Raw genomic sequence first — 26532 nt, forward strand, 5'->3', positions numbered from 1 at the left:
ACAAACAAGACTCTTTTCAAAGTTTCAAACGTCTTTCTTTTTCATGTTTTCTGTCAAATGTCAAAGGGCTCTCGTTAGAGTTGAACAGAAACAGACATTAAATTGGTTATATGCTTGAATGATTAAGGGACTTCAATCACGACTTTTCTGCGATTGTTTTGATTTCAGATCTTTCCTTACACGCTTTGTAAACATAACTTTTCTTCTTTCTGTAGAAGAAACGATATTTCGACTCTTAAACAGTTTAAATACAAATTTTAGAAAAAAAAAAAAAAAAGATTAAAAAATGCGAGCGTACGTCTTTGGAACCGTATCGAATTTTGTTTTGGGGAGTTAATACACACTTTTATTTCGTGATTGGTCACATGGGCGCACGTCAGAGGCTTGAAAACAAAACCGGCTTTTACAGCGGAAAAGGGGTTGACAGTTTATAAAGGTGGTATTGGTAATGCAGAGTTCATTTACCGCAAATATTTGATGAAAGCATATGTGTTGTAGTGGGGTTGTTGTTTCTGGTGATGACTGTCTTAACTGTACTTAGCTTTAAGAGTAAAGTCCTTGCGCTGTTTGTCAGCGAGTAGTTTTGTAAGCCACCTATCTCGTGTCTAGAACGGTTTTGTGGTTAGTTTACCAACACAGGGGAGTTTCACAATAACGTGGCAAAGCACTTATTACAGGAGAAACCATTTGTCATTTGTCAAGCTATGGATAGAGCAATATGTCGTTTAAATGGTGGTTGCAGTGCAGGAGAAAGTCGAGGAGAAACGTCTGAACCGCGCCCGTCGAGGGGTCTTATCACTCTTGAAGAATTGGAGTCTTTAACAGAGGATCTGGACTCCCACTCCGCGCTCGGTAGGAGTAACAGTCCGGTTGGAGAGAGCGTGGAGACCATGGAGGTTGAGGAACGAGATCGACTCCTTCACTTCTGGCAAGATGTCGGGAGAGGACACCAAGTGGATGTTCCCCGTGGTAAAGCTTTTGCCATTTCAGCATTTGACGTAATATTAGAATTCTGTTAGTGTGGACGGACAGAGAATTCTACCTACTGGCTTAAATGTTGGGGTATACTGCAAGTTTACCATATTAAACCCTTTCAGCCATTCCTTTGAACACCTTTGATTCCATCTGTCACAAGCATTCTACATGTCTCATAAGCACCCTCTTCGTATCAATGTGCTATGCTACCGTTTGATTCTTTTAACTTTCTGAGGACCAAAATCAGTGGTCACTTTGTAACTTAATTGTTTTTGGTGAAAACCTTTGTGCTGGTAAACAGAGTGTCAGTAGATGGTGCACTTTGGATAGTTTGACTCCATCTTTACTGTTCTTTTCACAGATATGGCTGAACCCATCCAGCTGCTGACCACAGATATGGAAAATAATCAAGAACGAGAAAAAATCCCCTCTACCCTCCTCACAAAGAAAGAGAAGGTAGGATGTTTTGAGTATATAAATAAAGAGTAAGAGTTTAAAATTTGGTGTACGCGTGTGTGGCATTTGTAATGGACAAACATGTCTTTTGTATTGAGAAAATGCCCTGATTTGTGTCATAATAGTGTGGCGTGCTTCTGTATGAGAAGCGTAACTTGGAGAAGTTAAACTGGGCGTGCATCACTGTGAGAGAGGAAACCTATGAGCAGAGCATCTGTCTTGGCTTCATGAAGCTCATGAGATACATCTGCCAGCAGAACAGTTCAGGTGACTTAATACAAATTTTGAATGGTGCATTCCATTGTCTCTGGAATTTCCTGGAATTTTGGCGACACCTACTTTGTGCTTTGTTGCTTACTGCACTGCATCACATATTGCATTGTCAGACATTTCCTGCACTAACAACACTGCTCAAAAATAGTGTACTCCATTATCTATATGAGTCTAACAGAGCAACTTATCGTAGTCTGTGAGACTTACTGCTCTGAAAGAGTGACTTATTAACATGTCTATGTTACTCTCCTAACAGAGTAACATTGCTGTGTCTGTGGGACTTACTCCTCTGAGAAATTAACATTTCTCTATCTGTGTGACTTACTTTCCTAACAGAGTAACATTGCTGTCAGTGTGACTTACTCTTCTGACAGAGTAACATTGCTCTGTTTGTGTAATGTACTCCTCTGACAGAGTAACATTGCTCTGTCTGTGTAACTTACTCTTCTGACAGTGTCTTATTGCAATGTCGATGTAACATACCGCTCCAACATCGAGACTCAGTGCACCATCTACATGACTTGCTGCACTGACAGTGATACAGTTCCAGGGCTTAAAGAGGAAAACCACAGACATGGCATTTTTTACCTTTTCAAGCACATGGCAACATAAGGATTATTGTTGTTATGTTAAAATTTGGAATGTAAGAGATGAATAAATGGTTAGACTCCACCTGTGGACCCCTAACACCCTCAAAACCAGCCAGATGTACAGTATGTTACATCAGCTCTCCATGATGATCGAATATCATGAAACCGCAGCTTGGAGTATTGTTTCTTCACCCTTTACTTGTGTATTCTCAGACGTGATGGTGTTAGCCTTTTTCTTGGTCACAGATTAACATGTCAATAAAGATTTTTTGTGTGTGTGTTTGTGTCTTACCACATGGTTCTACGATAATATCATTCTGACCATCAGATGTCGTTGTTCTTAGGTGAGAAAATATCAAAGACCAAAAAATGTCCTCAGTGTGATTTATTGTTAAATTATTTTCACTTCATAATCAGAATGTCCATTTTAGGTGTAATTAGCCAGCTTCATTTTTGATAAATTATGTTTTTACAAAACAGTGTTACAGAAATGCTAATTTTGTTTATAATATAAATCATTTTAGAACAATCAAAGATGTTTGGTGTCGTGGTGTGTGACTTGGAATGATGTCCAGGTCTCAACTGATTTCAGGAAACTACCTTGGCATGACCATCCCCATCATCACAGTGGTCCAAGTCGATGACATACGCTCAACTCTGTTAAGGGAGGTTACAGTGGCCTACTACCTGCCCCAACAGTACCAGGACCACCCTCCACAGCCCCTCGACCCAGAGATTTCCATAGAAACCTGGCCTGCAATGGTGGTGTACAGCAGGTGAGCAGGTGACTTGGGGGAGGGGACTTATTGTACAGAATAAGATACCTCAGAATAAGAATCTCATTGTACATGTACAGTGACAATAAAGGTATTCGTATTCATATTTGCAACGATATTGTATAATAATGGACAATGAAGAGCCCAAGTTTAAAGCTTAGTTTGGACCAATTACATCACATGCATAAGAGTTTGTTTGTTTTGCATTAAATATATATTCACTTAAATATAGATGAGAGCAAGTTTAGGCTGCTCACAATGCTGACAAACAAAGTTTGTTTATCCATATGCCATTCTTGATTTTTTTTATTAGATGTATTTCTACTGACATGATTCTAGAAAATTCAGTTTGAGATTGAGCAAGATACTGTGGGGTGTGTTAATGATAATCTTGTCATCTGATTAGATAGTGAACTTGTTGGTGGGAGAAGCAGACAAGCAGAGGTTCATAGTTGCACTCTCTATACATTGAGACTCACATGAATGTGTGTGCATGTTAGGCCCTTCAATGGGATCACCAATGAGGCATCTATTCTCGGAGAGATTCGCACTTTGACTGATGTGCTGGGCTCTCTGAGTATCAACACTGGAAACTCCTTCATCATAGCTGGCTACACCAGCCCTGCTGCTCTTCATCGGCACAATGAGATCTGGTTTCTTGAGCGCCACTGATTCAGATGGCTGTACATGGGGAACTAATGTTCCAAGGACAGAAGAACCCAACAAACTGCCAAACAATCAACATGGAACCATAGTATTTGAGAGGAAAAATCTCTGTCATATGTCACAGGACTTACACTCCGGCTGGCCTCTTTATCTACAACAGTTCCTCTATCTGTCCCCATGAGAGGTATTTCAGATTATTTTGGCACCTACCTTTCAGAAATATGTGGTTCAGTGAGCTGTTCTTTCCTATGTATTTCTTCAGATTTTTGTGCACCCCAAAATCCTAGGAACATATGATCTCTATATGACCATGCACAGATTAAAGAATCACATACTGGTTAATTCACTGAGAAGTTAAAAGCAAAAGTTATATTTGCTCAGAAAGAGGTGTCAGTTTCACACACTTCACATCCTTTGGGGGTGCACACCACTCAAACAACAAGGGGTGAAACGAAAAGTCACCTTCTGTCCTGTGGTCACAACGAACCCTAAGGATCAGTTACTCAAAGTGTCAATCTTTGATAAGGTCTCAATCTCTCCCCACTGATCATGATGAAGAAGATACACCCATGGTTTGATAGGACTAAGATTTTAATGATGCAGCTCATTTTATGCATGTACACAAACCATGCAAAAATTGTATTTGGATTAAAATCTGGCAGGCAGTATTAATGTCATAAGTTAAATGTCATTGTCCGTTTTTGACAAGTGGAAACTATGCGTTGGTATTTTCTGCACTGACAACCAATGTGGCCTTGATATTTGTTTGGTACCCATATGACGTGTGATAAGCTAACCTCAATCTGTAAACAAATGGATCTCGTTATATAGCTGCCTTTTCATATATATACGAGAATGGTGAAGTCATTTTGGTTGTGGTAAGAGTAGTAAGAAAGCATAATGTAGTGCATGGTTTTCATAAGTTGTGACAAGTGTTGTTTTTCTGTGTGTATGTGCTGAGAGATATGTGGTTTTGGTGAAATTTGTTGGTGTTGGTTGTGAGCAGGGTGATTTTGTCAATGTGCTGGTGGCAGGAGAAGAAATTGAATGAAAACAGAATGTGTGTTAGATCATGGTGTTTCTCCGCCACTCTGTCTTCGTCAGGTGTCTTTATTCTATTATAATGTTGTGTTTACATAATTACATAGAGAAGAGCAAAGGAGACAATTAAAGACACGTACAAGACATACAAAATATATACATATATAGATATGCTCTTGAAAATATCTTGAAAATTCTAAGCTCAAGAGGATATGCTATGATTTGACAAAGAATGGAGATTGAAATATTGTAATTCAACAAGTACTTTGGTATTTTAATCAAACAGTAATTTTTTTTTCTTTAGTCTTTTGGATAAATTTTAGAACCACAAACTGCAGGTTAATAAAAACAAAGCAACATAATCAAATGCTTCATCATGCTGAATAACTGATGTATTTATATTTATATTTTAATATATTAATAGCTTAAGAATATTTTAGCCTTTGATCAGATTTGAAAGATATAAAAAAGAAAGATTAATTCTGATTGCCATTATTTTAATGAATATGCCAATGTACAGGGGGTGTAACAACACTCAGTGCAGTGTATACTATGGTTTTTGACTCATGGCTCAATACTTTTTGGCACAAAGGGGAACAATGCCAAATGTGAAGTTGCTTTCCAAACATGTGCATCGCTTTAGCTTGTTAAATAAGCAAGAACATACTTACATCTGTTTTTAGGTACCTGGGTGTTTAAGGAAGAAGGAAAGATGATCACTTAGCAGCCTAATTCCAAGTCCACTGCTTTGTGGTATTTTTCCAAAGTGGTACCAGAAAATTGCCTCTTTTGGACCATGTTGTAGTATGTTGATTGGCCAAATGGAAAAGGAAATGACACTTCAAATGAACAAAAAAAACAGAACTACCAATTCACTATAGTGCTTTTCTTGAGGAAGAGAGACATTAATTAATAATCAATCAGGGTTGTTTGGGAACCTTTGAAAAATCTAATAGCAAAGTGTATAAAACTGGGGCTATACATCTTTTGGTCTCCTTCAGTCAGTCTATTCATTTTAAACTATTATTACTCCCAAATACACAACACTTAGCTCTAACTAAATGCAGCAGTTTGTCCTGTGTCTTGTGTTATTTTATTAGTATATACCTAATTACACTTCAAAAAGAATATTATTTGCTCTTTTCATTTCTTGGCCTTTTTGACAAGTTTTGTTGATTTTCTAAAATTCTAAAATTTCTAGAATTAAATTAAGGTAAAATAACCTTTCTAACATGATGTCTTGACACACTAAACGCAATACACAAAAGACTGCTTCAGAGGAAAAGAAACATCATCATACAAGATGTGCAACTCCTGCAAAATAAAATGTGTTGTGATTAACCCTATTCACCATCAAGTGATTCCTGAGACACGAAATAACATTTCTTAGCACAATGAGTATCAAAGAGGCAATTCGTGCTTTATTTCAGTCTAAGACAGAAGAAAAGGTCTAATCTCCCTCAGCTGAGAATGGAGAGTATGTCTGCCTTGACAACTGGAAGAAAATACAGAACACTAACAAGGGCCCCAGATCATCACTACAGTTCTTTTTAAGATCATTTTAAAATGTTTATACACCTATATCTGTCTCATGGTTCAATCAGCCAGTTCTCACTGATTAAATCTGTGTGCTTGACTATGACAATTTGTATTACCTACTCCACTAAGGCTGTCTTGATAAAACAGAAAGACTGCGCTACTGCCCGTGAAGGTCTTTTTAGTGACCAGTGATACTTACAGGCCTAATGCAACTAATGCTTTTCTAAACAGATCTAATGAACAAGTACAACACAGACATATATAGAGAGATACATACATACAGGAGCAAGGCTCTGAAAAATGATGAAAATTGTCGAGTAAAACTTAAGGAATGTGAGGAATAGTGACGTGCACTCTCTGGAAGTCCTGCTATTGCTGTAGGAAGACATTTGGGAGATATACCTTGTATGTGCTTTCTCCTTTATTCATGACATGTATGTTGCATGCAATGTACACAGCAGGCACGTGCCAAATGCTTAACACAGGAGCTGATTACAGAGGAAGATATTTGTACGTGTGCATTCGTACATTCTTACTGCTGAAAATAGTGGATGAAAAGTTACTCATGCAACACCACTTTCACAGACGGGAAGGCACCGATGCCATCAACTGCGAAGGCAGATGGGCTTGCTTTTACGAAATAAAATTGGTTAAAACGCTCTCACAGGCACCATGGGATATTGTAGAATATTCAGCGAGAGGGGGTGTCTTGAGTTTCTGAAATATTTGCTATTTGTTCAGTCGTTGACTATAAGCCAAATTGGATTATTGTGAACCGAGGGGTCTGGATGTGTGTCTGAATGACTGGATAAGGTTCTGTCTTTGAGAGGTTGTTCAGGTAACACAAAAGCCTGATAATCGTTCCTTTTCCTCGCGCACGCGGAATTTTGTTCGATCTCTATGGTCGCCTCTCTCCGCCCCCTCTGTTGTCCAGCCAACTTGATTGGTTATTACGTATTTAATGTCAAAGTTCATGAAGTTTGAAACCAAAATGGCTGCGGAACCAACACGAGAGTGGAGCGATGAGCAGCTCAAAAGTGATGAGTTACCCAAAAAGGACATCATCAAATTCATTCAGGATAATGCAGCCCACTCGGTATTATACGTCCTCTGTCATATTATCTCTCTGGTTCACATATGAATTTTGCACGCATGAGTTCAGTTTTCAGTGATAACAGATGTTAGCTGCCAATTTAACCAGCTACCTACCAGCTCCGCATGTAATTATTATCTAGTTGCCTTACATTTTGTCAGTGGATTTTCTGAACAGTGATGAAGGTTCCCCTAACATTAATGTCGTGGATCTGATACCAGGAATATAATAATTTTGATTGGTGTGTGTTTATCTGTTATGAGAACATCTAGATAAAACAACATCATATTTTCAGCACGTTACGCTGGCGTTAGCCTCTCGTAGGTAAATGCCAAATTGGAATCTGGAATAATTTGTTACACAGGACAATAAATGACAGAAGGAACAATATAACAGTTGATCTGTGTTCTCCTAGTTTCTCACTGAACACAAACTACTAGGAAACATCAAGAATGTGGCGAAAACAGCAAAGAAGGAGCAACTTGTCTTAGCCTATAACCAGCTTTTTGAGAGCAAGGTAATACAATGATATTTTAAAAAGTGTGTCCCTCTGTTACTTGATTTTTTTTGTATGTTTTGAAGGCTCGTTCTTAAAATTGCAGGTAAGGTGCAGTGATTTACAGTGTGTTTATCTTTTTGGATATTGTAACATTCAGTTGAATTTGCAGTACCTAAAGGCAAATGTGTGCATGTGTGTGTGTTTTGAGATCAGAGGTTTAAAGGCACGGAAGTTGAGGAGGTGACAGAGAAGGTGACAGCTGTGAAAATTGAAGAGAAACCCAAAGAATCCAAAGAACCTGAACCTGTGGATGAGGTATCACGTGCACACAAGCTATTTTTACACCACACAACAGAGTAAGACTTGGATAATAGACCAGAGAGCTTTTTGTCACAACCAAATAGGGAAACATTGCCTCGATGTGAAGTGATTTGGAACATTGATATCTCAATGAACATGTATCTGTTATACAATAGAAATGTCGACATATATATATATATATATATATATATATATATATATATATGGAGAGAGTGTATACATAGCATAAATGTATTTATGAGTCCTGTATGTGTTTATATTTTTTGTTAGGGCCCTCCTAAGTTTACAAAGACAGTGCTAAAGAAAGGAGACAAGGTCAACTTTCCAAAGAAGGGTGACACAGTGAGCTGCTGGTACACTGGGACTCTGGAAGATGGAACAGTGTTTGACACAAACGTTGCAGCATGTAAGACTCTGATCTCTTGGACGCACAGAGTATTAAATCAACATGAGTCTCTTACTCACACTGTACAATTTGTCAAACTGTCGTAGTCCTTTCCAATAAGGTGATGTAGCCATGAGTTATATTTGCCACTACAGCGACTGGAAGGGATCTCAGTGACTTTGAAATGCTGTGAGGGCCCCTTTGGCAGTATGATTATAAAAACTCAGTGGACTGTACTTCAGTTCATTCACATTTATCTGTTTTGTACAACTAAGCAGTTCATTGATTATTGTTGTTATTGTTCACAGTAACGCAGTAATAAACACAATAAGTCACTGAGGTCTCAGGAAATGTGTTGCTCCCTTCACAGCTGCAAAGAAAAAGAAACAGGCGAAACCACTGAGCTTTAAGGTTGGAGTGGGCAAAGTTATCAGAGGGGTGAGACGAATAAAAAAAAAAAATACTCTGTCATATGATAGCGTACAGTGTTTCCGTTGCTCTGTTAAATAACTTGTGTATGTATGTTTTTGCAGTGGGACGAGGGTCTTATGACGATGAGTAAAGGTGAGACAGCCCGACTGGTCATTGAGCCGGAATGGGCCTATGGCAAAAAAGGACTGCCAGATTCAAAGTATCCTTTAGTGCAGTTAACATCTGCTGTGAATTTAACCAAAGACATTGTTACTATGTGTCTGTAGCTGATGTCTGGAGTTCTAAGCATTGTTGGATAAAGCTTAACTCAGTATTTGAGTTGAAACTTCCTCAAACCATAAGCTTGAAGATTTCAAATTTAATGATCTTTTTTTATCTTGTAGTCTCTGTTTTTTGCTAATGTAATGTGGTATTTTGTATTAATCTTTTAATTATCTTAAAGATTTACAGTGTCAACTGTACAAAAACAGAAAAGTGAGCAAACATTTAGTGTTGGCCTTTATGGCATTTCTTTAATATTCTTAATACCAGTACAAACTTGCTTTGTTTTCCTTAAATGATCCTAAACCAGAATTCCCCCTAATGCGAGGCTCATTTTTGAAGTGGAACTGGTCTCTATTGATTGATGTTGAGGGAATCCTGCCAGCATGAAACATTTTCAAACTGACTACAATACAGATGTCATGGGAAGGTTCCCAAATCAGTATATGCACAGTATAGTCTGCGTTATAAAACCAACTGTGAAAAATTGTGCAAATTGGAAATAGAAATTAAGCAGATCATTTTGCAACTAAAGACTGGATTTAAAACACTGTAACAGCTTCACCACCATAATTGACCAGATATAGTATTTTTGCATGTTTGTTGTGTGTCATAATAAAAAAAAAATCTGCTTTTCTCATCTGCTTCAACTGCTCAGTTTGTCTTACTTTATCGAAATATTTAATAACACCCAGTGCAGCTTTATCTCTTTGCTAGTGCTCACTGGCTTTGGACACCTGACAAACTTCACAGCATCCATCAGTTATGCCAACTTTAAAATGTAAAATTAAAATCTGAAATTCAGTGTGTCAACCCTGAATGCATAGTCTGTTTCTTTCCACAGTTAATTTCTGTCATGTGAATGTTGAATTCAAATGCAGAATGCAAACTTCTGATCCTCTAATTAGACTAAACAAGACAATTTCATTGAAGATGCTAAAAACGCCCTGGCTTAGGATACGCAGACAGAATTTGGAAAGGCCCAGGCAGGTCATGTGCTATCCCTACTTTATGCTGTTTGAGAAACTACGACCCTAATGGGCCAAATAAACACGATCGCATTAGAGTGAGCCACTTTTCAGAATGGAATCGAGACAACACATTTAAGCTAATTTAATTCACAAGTCATTTGAAGTAACAAAATCAGTTCTCAGCCAGTGTCACCAAGGCAAGATAAATCCAAAACTCAGAGCTACTGTCAAATCTGAACTTTTATTATGAACAGGAATTTTTCATTTTTATTTAGGAGTTGGCATTAGGACCCTTCTTCTTTCCGAAGGTGGGCACAACATTGACAAAGCGTCTGTTGTACTGGATGCGACGCTTGGCACGGCCAGTCTTCTTCTTCTTTTTCTCCTGTTTGTCCACCTGACAGCGGAAAGAAGTAGCGTTAACACTAATTTCACCTTCGTTACCACCTATGGCAAGTTACCCTGCATATTTTCACTGGGCACAGACAACATACTCACTGTTGGCTTTTCACAAAAAAGGACTTAAAATACAACTTAAATCAGAATTTGAACATTCTAAGCTACTGGATTTGCAGTTCACAGTCACAGTGGACACAAATGGCAGATTTCAGGATAACGGTCCTGCTGTTCAGACAGTGTCATGTGGATATCAGAAATTGAAGCGTCATCTCAAGAAGAACAAATGTTTTGACTTACTTTGGGTGTCTGTCCTCGTACTTTGCCGGCACGAGCCAAAGAACCGTGGACCTTACCTGGAGAACAAAGATAAAGAAAGACACAACTTACAACACGAACCAAAAAAGAGCATGTCAAAACTGCCACAATTCATCAATTCTTTTCCAGCTCACAAGGATGCTTACTTAAAACCATATTTGATTCTTGTGAAAAGGAAGAGAACATAAGTGATGACCGTCATTACATGGGACTGTCCACTGGTTGCGTATAGCTCTATACCGTGACTGACAAGGAACTGGGCAAAGAGCAAGATTCGGTTAGATTTTAGAGGATTTACCTCCCAGAAGCCTGCCAGCCACCTCCAGAGTGCAGTGTTCTACAACCCCACAGTCCATCAGGATGGCACCATCCTCCAGTGGGGCACCAGCAAGTAGGAGCACCTGATCCTCAACACAGAGGCCCTCCAGAGCCTGGACATGAGCCTAAAACACACACAAACCAAACGTCTGTGCATCTGTGTTATAGATTGATTTGCTCATGCTCATAAGACATTTGATGTCTGTATGGGTTATCTACTTTAGAAAATAAGTTACCAAAACACAGTGAAAACATCAAGGTCTACCAACTTTGACTCTTACCTTAATATCCTGAACAGTTTCCTGTCCAGTCACCTCAAGGGTGTGTAGGTTCTGAGCACGTAGAAAGAGCTGCATCTTGACTCTGAAATAAGCATAACCGAACAGAAGCATATCATTTTATCTGCTTTCCCATATCAAAGTCCATCGCACCAACGCGTATGCAGTTCCTTTTCTCAAATTCCATTCTAGTGACGTTGTCCCTTTCAGTATGCATCAATACAATTCTAGAGGAGACAAGACCAAGAAGACATTTGCGCTTTAAAGACCAGCTCAAGACCTGTGCTGACGGCAGTCAAATCCACGTATTAGACATAGTTTTTAGTGTTCTGGAATAAGAAGCTATGAATGCCACCTAACATAAACCACACCAAAGCATCATAAAATATGCTCGCAATCTAAAAACTGTCATGTTATCAGTTCAGCCAAACAATTTCCGGAAACCAGTCCTAGGTTTTACCAAACAAAATGGTCATCAATTTGTCGGGGGTTTAGCAAATAATATGGTCATCATAACAACTACTGCAACTGACCTTATATAACAAATGTTAACTATATGCGCGAAACAGTTAAATTTCGGCAGAATGTCAATTAGTTTTAATTGAATTCACATGTACGGTTAGCTCAATATTTTACTAAATTTACGGTAGTTATCTAATCAAAGGTACGTGTGCTTACATACGGTAAACGTCTGAGTGGCTTGCTACACTGCAAAGACAGGCCAAGTTAGCTAGCTAGGAAACGATAGCATTACGCATAGCATTTAGTGTGGTTAAACTCACTCGCACATGCGGTGGAAAAATACATAAAATATTAAGCCTGTCCATGATGGAACGCGTTCTGTGCTGTCTTATGAACATATAGTGTTGTTTTACTATCATCTGAAACTACTAAAAGTGGTTTAACTACACAATTTGATGCCAAAAAATAAGAGACCTTACATTGTACGTTGCTCGTCGTCTCACGCTAGGCGAAAAAGGACTTCCACGTTCTTTGCAACGCGCATGTGTGAAAAATAAGGGAATGATGGGAGGAGTCTTGCGTCATCTTTGCACGTCGACAGAAAAGTCTCGTAAGTGTGGGCAATGTTACTCTGGGCCTTGGCGAATCTTTTTATATGTATACAATTTATTTACTGAGTTGCTGGTCTCTAAAATTTTGCATTATAGAAAATGTGATAAGAGAACGCGTCCAACTCTTCCACTTTTATTAAATATGCCTGAATTATGTTGTCCTCGAATGAATCAAGTTTATCGAATTTGTTTCAAGCTCAGTAACCAGTTTTTAAAGGCATTCAATGTGGGAGGTGTCTGGGAGGACACCTCTGCTCTTTACTTTTATTATACCACCTGAGTAATATACTATTATTGTTTATCATACCTCTGTGATGGTCCTTACCATAATTATAGAGCCAAATTTTACAAGACAGACTCCTCTCTGTCACTGACTTCCCATCAAGCCCAATGCCACAACAGATTTCACTTGCATTTCAATTGTCATCTTTCACATACCATTACTGGTGACAATTACCAAATGGTTTCGACAATCAATTGTTGAACTGAACACATAGGCCTTTAATTGAATCATGCTATTAGGAGGCAGTTATCATATGCATTAAATACAAATCAAACTGGAATCCCGACTCAGAACCTGTGGCATAAAATCACACAAAAATAAACAGATCACATTACAACAGGGAAGGATATCAACCTCTTTATTATGAAATTAAGATAAAATTTAAAAAAAAAAAAAAAGAATCTTCGTTTCACTTTGTGCCTTGGAGACAAGGACAACCATCACATTGAGGAGAGCAGAGATGAGCTCAGAATGGGGTTTATGCTACTCCTTTCAATTAACTTCAAATCTTATCAAATGTCATTTAGTTCCCAAAAAAGAGAGACCATACTAAATCAACCAGGCTAAAATTTAAAACTTATTCGCACTTTTCACAGAATGAAAAAAATGATTTGCAACACACAGCCCAACAACAAAATAAGAGGAAGAGAATCAAGAGTTAGACTCTGAAGAAGAGTTAAGTAAAAAGAAAAATAATCCACAGTGGAGATCAGGACTTTGCTGCAATCAATCAAGTGGGGGGAGGTGGATAGTACTGGTTGTATTGACCATACTGGTTGTACTGGCCCCAGGAGTTCTGGTAGTTATATTGCTGTGAAATGGGAACCGAAAAACAAACTCATTAGGCAAGGCAAGGCAAATATAAAACACCGCATCTAAAAACAATTGGACAATACTATTGAAATACCGGGGGTAAAAATTAGGATTCAATTCTGTGCAGACATGCTCCATAAATATTGTTTTAATTCTGGTTCCGCTCTGAAAAGTGGAAGTCTAAATGATCTAGCTTGTATGATATGTTGATCAGAGGTTAAAAACCACACGGTGAGGCAGCTGGTTTCTCTTCATGTTCCACTACCAAGTTCACCAAGCTTACTCACCTGGTACCAATTATAGTTGTATCCTCCATGGTTGGTTTGCATGTCTGACATCACATGACCCGATGCACCAGAGTGATCATCCAGTCGCTGTCTTTTTGATTCAGGCTCCTGAGAACTGCGTCAACACACAAACACATTATAAGCCTAAGTCAGAAATGTATGGCTGTGGTCAACAATGAACAACTGAGGAAAGCAAGTGCGAATTTCTGCAACTCAAACTCTTATGCATTCCTTGGGGTGTCTGAGGTTTCTTGGGGTGTAAATAGCCACCAAAAAAAATAAACAAAAAAAAAGGCAAACAGCCACAAAACAAGTGTTCATTTTCACCAGTGGAGCTGAGCTCACAATAAGCGTACATTGGCTCATCACTACTTGCATCTTACCCATTCTCTGCTTTCCTCTTTGTTGAATCATGCTCTTTCTGTAGCTTCTGGTGTTCTTCATATGCTGCCACAAGCCTGTGTGTCGAATGAAGCAGCAAAATTTACTCATCAAAATTTACTGAAATACTTCTTTAGTTTTTACACAAGCTCCCTGAAGTGCTCAAGTGCTAAAATTAACCAAATTCATTCTTCAAAATCCATGTCCCTAATTAAACCGTTTCCTGCAATTCCTCATCATGCTGAGATTTCCAGGGCACCGACTGAACCAAATAATGAGTCACAAGCTACCACAACTTATCGTGGATATGACTTACACGTTGACATCACTACCAAAGTCCTCAAGGAACTCGACTTTGCGCTGAGAGAAGGTGAGACGCGAGTCGAGTGGCAGAGAGCTGTTCAGGGCTCGGTCAAAACATGCCAAGATCTCCGATTCATTCTGCTGCACATCCCCACTATACTCCAGCTCCAGCAGGTTCAGATACAGCTTAGGACTGGTCTATGAAGAAACACAGACAAATCATGTACAGTGGCCAAAATACATGTATACCAATGCTCAGGACGGTACCAATAAACACATTATACACACACACACACACACAAAGATCCCTACTCTTTTACCTCATCTTTCTCAATGGCTTCCAACAGAACCTTCCGGGCTTTCCCCAGATTCTTCTGCACTTTAAGGAGCTGTCTGGCAAGCTTCACGGCATAAAACGACGATTCACTGGTGTTCTTCGCATTCTTCATGGCGTCTCTCAGCAGGGCCTCAGCTTCTTCTAGGTTTCCGTGGCGACGCTCCAGGCTCACCCGCCGAAGCCTCACCATGGCTAAGCCAGGCACTGCCTCTTCCAGAGACTTCAGGATACCACGTGCCTCCTCAATGTTCCCTGGAAACGCAGCACAGTCCAAAATTTAGTTCTTTCAAAACTAGAAAAGTGCAGTTGTTCCAAATACACATATCTGAACGAAAATGACATACTTTCAAACATGCATTCTCACAATACAGTAAATACACTTCTACATAAAGATAATACACACCCCCACACATCATCTGTTAGAATGCATTATAAAACCCAGAACTGCCGATACAGCGCTTGGGGGCAATACCTTGTTGCTCTTCAAATGCTGCCCAGAGCAGGTGTATGGTGGGTTTCTTTGGGAGGTGGATAGTGCAGGCCTTCTTATACACATGCCTCACACCCTCGATGCTGTAGCTCTCTATATACTTAGCATACTTTAAGAGAAACAAGAAAGGGGACAGAGAGATAGGGTAGGGGAAGAGAGACAGAAAAAGGGAAAAGAACACACAAAACTTAAGACTTCATTTCAGGATATTGCTCCAGTGAATTTCCATTGTCAAGATCGTTTTGAGAATTTCTGTTTAAACCCATCAGCACCTTCATGGAACCATAAAGATAAGTTTCTGTAAGGTAGTGGGAGACGGAGAGATGCAACCAAGTTGGCAAATGCTGGAGTCAAATCTTGTGTGGCAAGCTGGCCATCCCCTAATACAACAGATACAGTCAAATATCAACGTTACACGCAAAGAGTGCAGGACGTTTTGTTTGCTTTTCTTTGTTGTTGTTTGTAACTGAGGAAGTGAAATCGTTGATGGGGAGAGTGGGTGTCGATTCCGGTCAAAGACAGATCCATTTACCTTGATCCAGAACTCCTCGTAGAGTGCACATGCGATGAGGCAACGTTCAAACAGAACCACAACCCGCTCTGGTGTGCCGTTTTCCAACTCAAAGTCCAGATACTCTCTCCAGTTACTGAGCTGGGTCTTCTCCAGGGCTTTCACATGGAAATACGGTCGTTTGATCTTTAAAATAAAAAAATGGAGGGGGGGGGGGGGTATTCATTAGATATCAACTTTGATGCAACTCAAAATCCTCAGAAGTTTAAAATGTGCCATTAGACCAACACAAAAACCCTAAATCTCATTTTCCCTCTCCACAGTAAAATGGCAGAATGACAGTAGAGCCATAAGAGTGCAGCAGAATTAAACACCGGTTATTGCGAGGAAAAAAATGGTTTTATGGAAACAAGACTTACCCCTTCTTCAAAAGCCCAGCGCTTGCTGACTTCATGTTCATTGTGATTGAACACCTCCTGCCGTGTCTCTATCACTTTATGCCTCATGTTCTCAATCTCAGTCACTCTCTACAGGACAGACAAAGAAAAGGTCTGTTAATGTTTCATTCCAGCACTGAGCACACGTGGCTTTATGTGCAGGCTTCATGTGCAAAACTGCGTGTCCGACTGCCAAGGGTTCTACATCACCATGAGCTCGAGAGAAACAAGCACCATCGTGTGTGACGTGAAAAGAATGGTGTGCACACACCCTGTGGCCCGAGCTGCTGTCATTTCATCTCGCTCTTGTCCCATTCTAATCCCAGCCACTGTACGGATGCCAACCTGGATCCTCAGGTATGCAAATGCTGCTGACGGAAAAACACCTTTTCAAACCTGTACCCTTTTTGCTCTTCTCTCCAGGACCAGGTAGGGCCCCCACCCATCATCACTTCTGGCATGTTTCCCACCAGCAAAAAAAAAAAAAAAGTGTGTGTGGAATTTCTTACCTTGGCAGGGTCTGGCAGGTCCTCTGTGCCTGGAGGCAGCTCCTCGCTGGGTGCTTCTCCCTCCCCATTCTGGACACTGGCTGCGGCAAGCTCCGTGCGCAACTGAACAAACTCCGTCTCTGACAGGAAGTGCTTCGGATTGTTGTTCTGCACATGCTCTTTGAACCTTGACAGTACAGAAATAAATGTTGTAAAAAATATAAAATATATTACACTGTCACAAAAAGCACACAGCTGAAAACAAAGAAGCAATTAGTTAAGCAGTTACTCCAAATAATACTGTGACATGTGACAGCACTCACCTCTGGAAATGCTGGGAGTACAGTTGCGTAGGGATTGCAAGCACCCGATCATAAATGGCTGTAACATTCCCCAGCTTTCCCACTTCGGTCTCCCAGTTCACATAGGTTTCCCAGAGCCGGTCCGACCGGAAATCTGTGCCTGCCGCAAGCACCGCGTGTTCATAGGCTCTGTGAAAGGGTAAAAAAAAATGTTCAAGATATCTAAAGGTGCATAATTTAAATTCCTTGGATTTTAAATTATGCAATGCACAATACAATGCACAATACAAGAGCTATCAAAAACTCACGCTACAGACTAAGATCCTGCTGAGAGGGTTTACTTACGCACGAATCCTGTTCTCGGCCTCTCCGTCACTGGTGTCCTGGTTTTCCTTCAGAAACGTGACGTAATGGAGCCACAGATCCACACTGAGAGGGATGGCCTGCAGGCCCCGGCGGTAAACCTGTACACAAAAAAAAAAAGAAAAAAAAACTGTTTAGTGATGACTTATTTTACTTCAAAGTGTCATTTCACACTCTTCAGTTAGTGGCAAAAGTCTTTTGCACTGTGGCCATTTTCCCCTTTGAAAATACTCAAATGTAACTACTAAAACCACAAAAGTACCTCATCTGCCATCTGTAGACAACCATGCTTCTTCTCAATATCAGCATATTTTTTCCAGTAGCCATAGCAGTAAGGATAGTGCAAGAAAAATGCATCAAAGGCCTTCCTTGCAGCACCAAGATGATTCTAGAAAAAAAAAGGGGGGGGGGGGGGGGGGGGGGGGGGGACATTTGTTATTTACTGAAATAAACAAGTACACCATATAACAGTTGACCACAATACTGACCTCTTGTTCAACATATTGCAATAGGTAGACCCAGCCATTGAAATCCTCAGGGTTGTCCTCCACGACTTTGGAGAGTCGCTCATATTCAGAAGGGAACGGAGGCTCCTGAGCGGGGGCATCTGCTCGTTGCTCAGCTCCCTCTTTGGTCGTCTCTTCTAGCTCCATATTGGACGGACTCCCAGTATCAGCAGACTGGGCCTGATTTTCAGAACTTTGTTTAGACTGACTGTCTGACCCGCTGTTCTGCACCTCAGACTCAGATGAGTCTTCTGTATTGTGTTCTAAGTTCTCTAACGGTTCCGTGAGGCTCTTCTCTGGCAGACTGGATTTCTGCTCCATCTGTTCATTGGTAGAACTTTCCAACTGTGTCTGTTCCAATCCACACTGCTCTAACGTCACAGACTGTTGGAGCGACTGGGCCTGTCCTTGTTCTGGATCTGAGATAGTGGTGAGGCTATCAGGAACTTGTCCCATTGTCCAGTCAGCACTGTGGGTCAAACCGGAGAAATCAGGCAGGAAACCATCTCCGTTTCCCTCCATGGCAGGAGAATCTCCCGTCTCTGGGCTTTTTGTATCCAGCATTCCCGTCATGGGCTCACCTGAAAGATTAAAGTCTAGAGAGAAGGCAAAAAATTTAACTTACTGCAAATGCAATGATCTAATCAAGATACATTACCCGCTGCTGCTAGTCTTAGCCAAGTAGAGCTTGCCCCATTACCAACCTTCAACAATCCCTCTAAACATGGCCCAAATGTTGTTTAGGCAGCATCTGGTCATTCCAGTGCAACTTAATACTACCATGCTTTTACAATTATTTTTTAATAAACATTTATTTAGACACGTCAATTTACATACAACGAACAGCAATTTGGGCCAAAACATATACTGGTTTAACCTGGGTTACAATACTTTGACCAATAAAAACATACGATGGTTAGACTCCTGCATGTTCTATACTCTATACTGACTTTAACGGTTAGCAAATCTTAAATTAGCAATGCAACAAGCCACATCTGCCTGTACAGCGCGATAAACATTACGCATAGCGAGGAGTGCGAGGCTTAGCTACTGTACTGTACCTATTAGAACAGCCTAACCACTATGAACAACTGTTGGTGGCTAGCTACGGTCCGGCTAACTTTTCGACAGTTGCCAGTTGGGTGAACCTTCATTAGCACTTCGTTAACGTGCATTTGGGGGCGGGGGATTTCTACGGATAAAATCTTTTCAGTTTGAGATCTGTCAAAGCTTGTCTGCTTGCAAAGATAAAAACAACTACTTTAGCATATCTAGCTAAATATGTTGTCTGCTGAGGTTCTGTGTGGCGTTAAAGACGTCTGTGATACAGACTTCGGTAAATTAGTTTAGCTAATGTAGCTAATGCACTAAACATCGCAACATTTTGTCAAATAATTCTCGTTCGGTGGTAAACACTTCTCCACAAGGAATTACAACACAGGCTGTTCCTCATACGACAAATTAATGAGCCAACTGTAAGCCTATATGTGACGTTTAACGATCAGCTTGATTACAACACAGGCTGTATTTCGGGCCTTGAAAGCTAGACGCCGACCTAACTCCCTCGTCACTTCTGATAAGCGAAGGTATCGTCGTCGTTAGCAATAGACTTCTATCCTAGCCCAGACAGAGGATACGCTAAGTAAAATTAATAGACTCGAAACCACACTTGAATGGATTACTTACCAGAATCTTCCATTAAATTCGAGGAGACAAATGTTGTATTTTAACTACTTTGTAGTTTTCCGACGGACAACATGTGGCCGCAATATAGTGCTTTCACGACGCACCCACAACGTCGAAAGCTGCGAAGGACACGACGAGTTTGCGCGTGCGCACCTAACCTAAGGGGGTGGGTATGTATTTAAATAGGTCTGAGAGAGACTGTGGTGGCGGGATAAACTTTACCAAGATCATGTAACACGTGTCATAATGAAGAGCTGTAAACTTTCTGCGGATACTGCACCTACTATTCTGAGGTCTAAAAATAGGCAAATGCAAACGATGTCTTCTCTTACAGCGTACACAATTAAGGCAATTAAAGACATGCGTAATGCTGTGGCCAAAGCAGACATTGCCGCCAAAGGTGCGGAGGTGTTCAGTGAAGATGGACACGAAAAATGTTATCCGTTGGATTGATATTAGAGCTTCATCGATATTAAGCTTTCGAAACATTATTTGTCAATTCAGTGATTTAAGGTCCCAGTTTCAAATTCATCTACCACATCACAGTGACTTTCTGTAATTATGTGTGTAAAATAATTATAACCTGACATATCTCATAACGGCAGTTTGGTTCGAGGTTTCAGTTTTGGAAATGGATTCTCGGTCATGTTTGAAACAAGCATGTATGGTTCAGACATTTGCTTTTTGATGAATGTGCAGCAAGTTGTCTCTGATTTGTTTCAATTCTTCTAAAGTGCTTTTGTCCTTTTTTAATGCGTTATTGTTTTTATTAGCCTTTTCAGTGATCATAACTGTCTGGTTCAGACCCTTAGGGATGCCTAAATCTAATCCTGGTGAGCTGAATTCTTTCTGCTTTTTGTTATTTTGTCCTCATTAGATTGATGTTTACCGGGCTAACCGGTCTGTCAAATTTCAGCCAATAAGAGATCACTGTTGTTGGTTTATATGAAAGGTTCTAAATTTAAATTTTGGAGCAACAGTTGAATTTTTTTCTGACGGTTTCATTGTGTCGAAGCATCACATAGCTTAAATCTTACCTTCACTACCATAGTAGCAGTGGGATGGATATGTAAGACAAATATGTGGAAATTAGTTTACTAGAAGGATGGATATATGAAGATATTATCACTCTTGTACTCCTACTCATAGCCTTCATAGTATTACAGACCTGTGTTTCTCAACCAAGTCCTCAAGTCCTTTCCTACCACGCACATTTTTGGTTCAGCCCACACCTGTTGGAAATGATTTACAGCTTGATAACTGGCTGATCAGGTGATTCAGTTGAGCTAGTGTAAGTCTGCCTCACACTGAGATATTGTAATGGCCACATGATAGTATTACACTATAAATCTGTGACAGGTTGGCACACCCTAGCCCATTTCCTGTCACTGTACTAAACTATGTGCAAAACTATAACAAAATGTTACTCTATGTCACGTTTTATGATTACATATTTAAAATTTAATTATAAACTACAAGTCTTAATTTAAAGCTACTTGTGTTTGTCCAAACAAGTGAGTCTCTGTATAGGTCAAAGGTTTTTTACTAACATCTGCTCACACTAGCTTGGTTAATGTGCATGTTAGCTAACAAAAAATTGGTCTGTATGTATTGATAGAGCAAAGTAAAGATCCACCAGGAATTCTGGCTCTGTTTGCACCCTCTGTCTACTGCAGAAGCTTCCACAACTTTTTTTTTTTTTAATCAATGATTATACCATAGAAGTGTATACAGACCCTAAACCTTTACAAAACTGGAGACATGAGTAATCACAGCTGCAATCATGTTTGTCAGACACTCCTCATTTCATTTGAGGAACCATCAACCAGTGCACATCAGACATGTCAATAATCCTCCAATATGCACTGTACCCCATGTGTGAAATAAAATCCTGGATTTATAAGACATATAAAACCTTTGGTGACTAATTACAATGTCTTGTCGTTGCAGGTCCTTTACAGCCACCCTGATCAAAGCCAACTTATAATTGTCTGTGGCTGCATAGTGACTGCTACATTGTCAGCAGTATATGTATACATAAATACACACACACACACACCTATATATATATATATATATATATATATATATATATGTGTGTGTGTGTGTGTGTGTGTGTGTAACCACCAGTTTTGTACTGCATTGTTGGTAAGACTTTGGTTTTATAGCACTCCAGACACATCACAGATATTGCACTTATTATGCCCCAGAGCCTCACTTCTAATGCAATTTATAAGCCAGAGGCCAAAGCTTTGATGAGGTCTGTGCAAAGCACAAAGTTGTGTTAGGATACAAAAAAACAGCCACAGTTTTTATGGCAATGAGGACAAAAGGTTGCACTGAGCCTTAAAATGCACGTCCTACATTAGTATTATTATTCGTTATTTTCTTCCTCTTCTTCTTACGTTTAATGGCGGTTGACATCCCAACTTTCTGGTGCAGCATTATTTGAAACCACTTGTCATAATATCCCGCCTTCTCGCGTGAAATGACGTCATCAACGTGCCTCACAACACTTCTGAAAAAGGAAGTCTTTTTAGACTTCTGCATGTTATAACGTGCAACAAATCGTTTGTTTTGGTTAAAAATAAACAGTTTATTGAGTTACATAAATTCATTTACTGAAATAAGTACTAGCCCGAGCCGCTTGTTCCGCGATGTCGTCCATTTCACTCCTGCGCGACTCGTGGCTTAGCCTCTAAGAACGCGCGTACCAAATGGCGTAGTGCGTGAGCAGCAATTGAGAGGAAGTGGCGGGTGAAGCAGGTCCGCACCTTTTCCGGTAACCCAGCACGACAGTGTCTGAACGGCCGGAGGGGAAGAGAGAGACGAGGAGGAAGGGTTGAATCGACCTGGGGCGCGGGGGGCTGCCGCTGTTTAACGTAAGCTATTGGAAAAATATTTTCTCACTCGAGATGTGTGTTAAGCTTGTGAGCGGTAGCTCTTGTGTGATTTTTTTGGGATGAAAACTATGCGTCGCAGACAGTGGAGTGGCCGATTAAAGTTATGCTCTGTCTGACACCCCTCCCTTTTCTGTACCTCTCTTGTATTTTAGGGAGAAGAGAAGAGAGGGACAACGGAAACACGGATGAATAAATGACCTTTGGAGTTTTGTCGTCTGTTTGTTCCTGGAACAATTTGGGGATACTTCATTTAAACAGAATTGTTGCGGCGAACCTTTGAAAAAAAAAAGTACCGCCGTTTGAATTGACCGACCAGAAAAGGGCGAAGGGACAGCCGGCAGATAAGAAGGAAGACGGAACTACAACGCGCTGCAGTGCTGGCCTGTTGGTTCGGTGCCTCTCTCTCTCATTTTTACTATTGTCTCCATATCCCTTTACACGTTTCCCGGCCCGAATGTGGATTTTAAGGACCTTCGCCACACAAGTTGTGTGACAGCAATTCATCAAATACCAGAACACCGAGGCAAGTTCACCCACACCCTCTCCTGTATAGTTGTATTTCTAACTTGGTTTCACTGCTCCTCATTTTCGCAGTTAACTGAGTCGCACTTGGGGTGGGCTGTGGTTAATTTGAAGGACAAGAAATCATTTGACTGATTTGTAACTTGTGCTGAAAATTGTATGCTAACTGTTTGTTACAAAACTAGGATGTTTGTCGCTCGCGTTGTTTGAAGTAAAACGGTGTCACGTGGAATTGCCCACAGTCTTCAAGAATCATACATTAACAAGGGAAACAAAGTACCAAATTCAGACGGTGTGCTTATTTCGAAAAGGATAAAGAAACGTTTTTCATAAGTAGTCTAATAGGATATTTATGTACGGCCAAGAAAATGGGGAAAATGCTTTCAAAGATCTTTGGCAACAAGGAGATGAGAATATTGATGCTTGGACTTGATGCTGCCGGTAAGACAACTATCCTTTACAAACTCAAACTGGGACAGTCTGTCACTACGATTCCTACTGTCGGGTTCAACGTCGAGACAGTCACCTATAAGAATGTGAAATTCAACGTTTGGGACGTCGGAGGACAGGATAAGATTCGGCCACTGTGGCGGCACTATTACACGGGAACGCAGGGGTTGATCTTTGTGGTGGACTGTGCCGACAGGGACCGGATAGACGAAGCTCGACAGGAATTGCATCGTATCATCAACGACCGTGAAATGAGAGATGCCATCATCTTGATCTTCGCCAACAAACAAGATCTACCCGACGCGATGAAACCACATGAGATCCAAGAGAAGCTCGGTCTGACCCGGATTAGAGATAGAAATTGGTACGTTCAGCCCTCCTGCGCTACAACAGGTGATGGACTATACGAGGGGCTCACTTGGCTAACTTCAAATTACAAATCTTAATGATCTGTTTAGTCAGATCAACAAGAAATTAAACGGAATGAAAGAAAAATCTAATCAGAGGCAGTTAACTAATAACTTGGCTTCTCTGATCAGCTTATATCCATAAGAAGTTTTATTATTACCCCCCCCCCCCCCCCTTTTTTTTTTTTAATTTTGATGACTCCCTATAACTCACTTTATTTCAATACCAATACTTTCTCGCTGGCTTTTTTAGTTTGCTTCTGGCATTGTATTACATCTGTTTTCATTCAGTTATTAATTTCTGTCTGAATATTCCATAAAGTATTATTTTCAGAATCTATGGGGGTGCAGACCTTATTTCTACTGAGTGATTTGTTGGGCTGAGTGGGACTGGTGTGATCTTTTTTACTGTCATTCACGTTTGCTATTATAGTTAAACAGTTGGCCTCTCCTATGCACAGGTCTTATCCCTGGCCCAGGCCTGGATTGTTTGGAAATGACCAAATTTTCCTTTCTTGGATAATTTGTTTTTTTATGTTTGTCATGGACATCATATATCAGTGTATCATTTTACCTAGTCACAACTGTCAAGGTCATAAGAATGTATTAAAAAAACAGGAATGAGAATTTTACAATATCCAAGTTGGGAATTGTTTAGAGAATTCAGTTATACAAATACACACCCCTTTTCTAGAAAATTCATCATAGCCAAACTGCCTAATCTTTGAGAGATTCTGTCACATGTCCTCTCTCTGTTTGGCTGACTTGCTGAGCCTGAGGGTTTTTTTCCTAGTTTCCTGAGCTTCCATTACAGTTAGAATATTTACAGCCTTTTGCATCCTCACTTGAAACGTCCAAAGCAAGAGAGCAGATTTTTTTCTTTACTGGGGCTGAAAGACAGCAGTAGAGTGGTTTATCTGAGATTAGTGGGAACTGTTGAACTCCTGTTTGGATTTTTTTTTTATTACTGAAATGAGCAAAGTTTTGGACTGACTTTGGACCCCAGAAAGTGTTTACTGAAACCCCATAACTTCTGGCCACCTGTGTGCTTCATGGTGCTCCCAGTGCATTGAGTATAATGCCAGCTTCATGATCATACCACACAGACAAGCATATTTTCTCTCTGTTATTAAATTAATGACAAAAGGGTTTTTTTTTTTGTTATTTTGACCAATTTACTATTATTAAATAATAAAAATATATCCACTACAACAATCTAATTGTAACCTTTTGTGGAAAAAACGTAAAAGAAAAAACATCTGTTACATGCCTTCAGAGACAGTGCACCACAACTATTTGAGAGTAGCAAATGAAGAAGTGGAGACTTCGAGCTCTTTGACGGGGGAGGGAAAAAAACTTGTGGTGTTAAGTCTGTTTCCGTTGTGCGCATGTGTTTGTGACTCATTTGGTGTGAATAAGTGATGAGATCTCTGGTTTCAGGGTAGAGTCTGGCAGGTACTTCCCTCACAGTTTTCACTTAAAACTAGAGCATTTAAATGAAGGTTTTCGTGAGCATGTTCCAGAATTCAGTTCGTACAGTTTGAAATTCTAGGGTTTACATTTCCACTTCTCATTCGGTTTGACCCAGTGAATATTATACACACAGTAATAGGTTCAGTGCTCTCTGTCCCTGTCATCCAACTTGTTGATATGTGAGTAAATGTTGCACTTTTGGAAATAAATTGATTTGGGCACTCAAATAGATGCTCGCACTCTAATGCCATTCATGAACATGTTCTCAATACAAACTGACTACTCTCGTCATTTTGAAACAGGTCTTTCTTATCTTATTGACTCAAGAGCTGACTATGTCATTGTTTGAAACTTGGCTCTTGTCTTCCCTGATGACATACTTTGACTCCAAAAGACTCAGAGACACAAAAGAAATTGATTTGCCTTCAAGCTAGTTCTGGATATGGACACAAAATTGCATAACTCTTTTGCTGGAAGGAGAAATACTATGTCCTCTGACTCAAGTACGTGGCCAAGAAACCTTCAACCCAAGTGACAGTTATGCACAGGGAGTACAATCTGTTATAATAAAGTAATTCAAAATAAGCAGCAGTACATTCTGGATAATCTTAATCTCACTAACGACAGTCTGAAAGCCGACAAGGTTAGCCCTGTAATGAATGAATATCTGCCCAAGTTTACTTGTTGCTGAGTGTGCTGTTTGTTTTGTGAATGTTGCGTTGGAGTTTGACCTGTGTTTGCTGTGTTGAAAGATCAGCCTTGGGTAGACTGTAATGTGGTTTGGACGAAGGACATTCCAGCCATGTTTGGTCAAACATACATTTAAAGACATCAAACACAGCAACTGCCCAATCGATCACTGTGACCTTATCAGTCCTCCGTAAATAAGAGAAACAAACTTCCACCGCTGTGCCCCAATGATCACCATT

General features: G+C 40.1%; 5 protein-coding genes across 7 annotated transcripts; 3 read left to right on the forward strand and 2 right to left on the reverse strand.

Moving 5' to 3' along the window:
* Positions 1-704: 704 nt before the first annotated feature.
* LOC115810211 (heme-binding protein 1-like) lies at positions 705-3742 on the forward strand. Its single transcript, XM_030772139.1, has 5 exons — positions 705-969; positions 1337-1431; positions 1557-1698; positions 2887-3070; positions 3571-3742. Exons 1-5 carry the CDS (start codon positions 705-707, stop codon positions 3740-3742), a joined length of 858 nt encoding a protein of 285 aa, XP_030627999.1.
* A 3565-nt stretch (positions 3743-7307) lies between these two features.
* fkbp3 (FKBP prolyl isomerase 3) lies at positions 7308-10284 on the forward strand. The gene is made up of 7 exons (XM_030771208.1): positions 7308-7412; positions 7825-7926; positions 8122-8223; positions 8500-8635; positions 8985-9052; positions 9148-9245; positions 9618-10284. Exons 1-7 carry the CDS (start codon positions 7308-7310, stop codon positions 9670-9672), a joined length of 666 nt encoding a protein of 221 aa, XP_030627068.1. The 3' UTR covers positions 9673-10284.
* Positions 10285-10500: 216 nt separating this feature from the next.
* Positions 10501-12589, reverse strand: faua (FAU ubiquitin like and ribosomal protein S30 fusion a). Its single transcript, XM_030771210.1, has 5 exons — positions 12530-12589; positions 11592-11673; positions 11291-11435; positions 10975-11030; positions 10501-10675 (listed from the first exon to the last, which is right to left on the reverse strand). The coding sequence occupies exons 2-5, from the start codon at positions 11664-11666 to the stop codon at positions 10550-10552; spliced, it is 402 nt and encodes a 133-aa protein (XP_030627070.1). The 5' UTR covers positions 11667-11673; positions 12530-12589; the 3' UTR covers positions 10501-10549.
* A 696-nt stretch (positions 12590-13285) lies between these two features.
* prpf39 (PRP39 pre-mRNA processing factor 39 homolog (yeast)) lies at positions 13286-25300 on the reverse strand. 3 transcript variants are annotated; one of them, XM_030772978.1, is made up of 14 exons: positions 25172-25300; positions 18145-18758; positions 17919-18044; positions 17639-17757; positions 17315-17482; positions 17013-17178; positions 16486-16593; positions 16088-16252; positions 15538-15664; positions 15049-15317; positions 14742-14926; positions 14428-14502; positions 14045-14159; positions 13286-13755 (listed from the first exon to the last, which is right to left on the reverse strand). In XM_030772978.1, exons 1-14 carry the CDS (start codon positions 25182-25184, stop codon positions 13675-13677), a joined length of 2331 nt encoding a protein of 776 aa, XP_030628838.1. In that variant the 5' UTR covers positions 25185-25300; the 3' UTR covers positions 13286-13674. The 3 variants fall into 3 exon arrangements, with proteins under 3 accessions (XP_030628838.1, XP_030628839.1, XP_030628837.1); XM_030772979.1 differs by lacking the exon at positions 25172-25300 and adding an exon at positions 19849-19956 and having other exon boundaries at positions 18145-18743; XM_030772977.1 differs by lacking the exon at positions 25172-25300 and adding an exon at positions 19849-19956.
* arf6a (ADP-ribosylation factor 6a) lies at positions 22631-24289 on the forward strand. Its single transcript, XM_030772980.1, has 2 exons — positions 22631-22730; positions 22904-24289. Exon 2 carries the CDS (start codon positions 23642-23644, stop codon positions 24167-24169), a length of 528 nt encoding a protein of 175 aa, XP_030628840.1. The 5' UTR covers positions 22631-22730; positions 22904-23641; the 3' UTR covers positions 24170-24289.
* Positions 25301-26532: the final 1232 nt, after the last annotated feature.

Source organism: Chanos chanos, chromosome 4, assembly GCF_902362185.1.
Source record: "Chanos chanos chromosome 4, fChaCha1.1, whole genome shotgun sequence".
NCBI classification, from domain to species: Eukaryota; Metazoa; Chordata; class Actinopteri; order Gonorynchiformes; family Chanidae; genus Chanos; species Chanos chanos.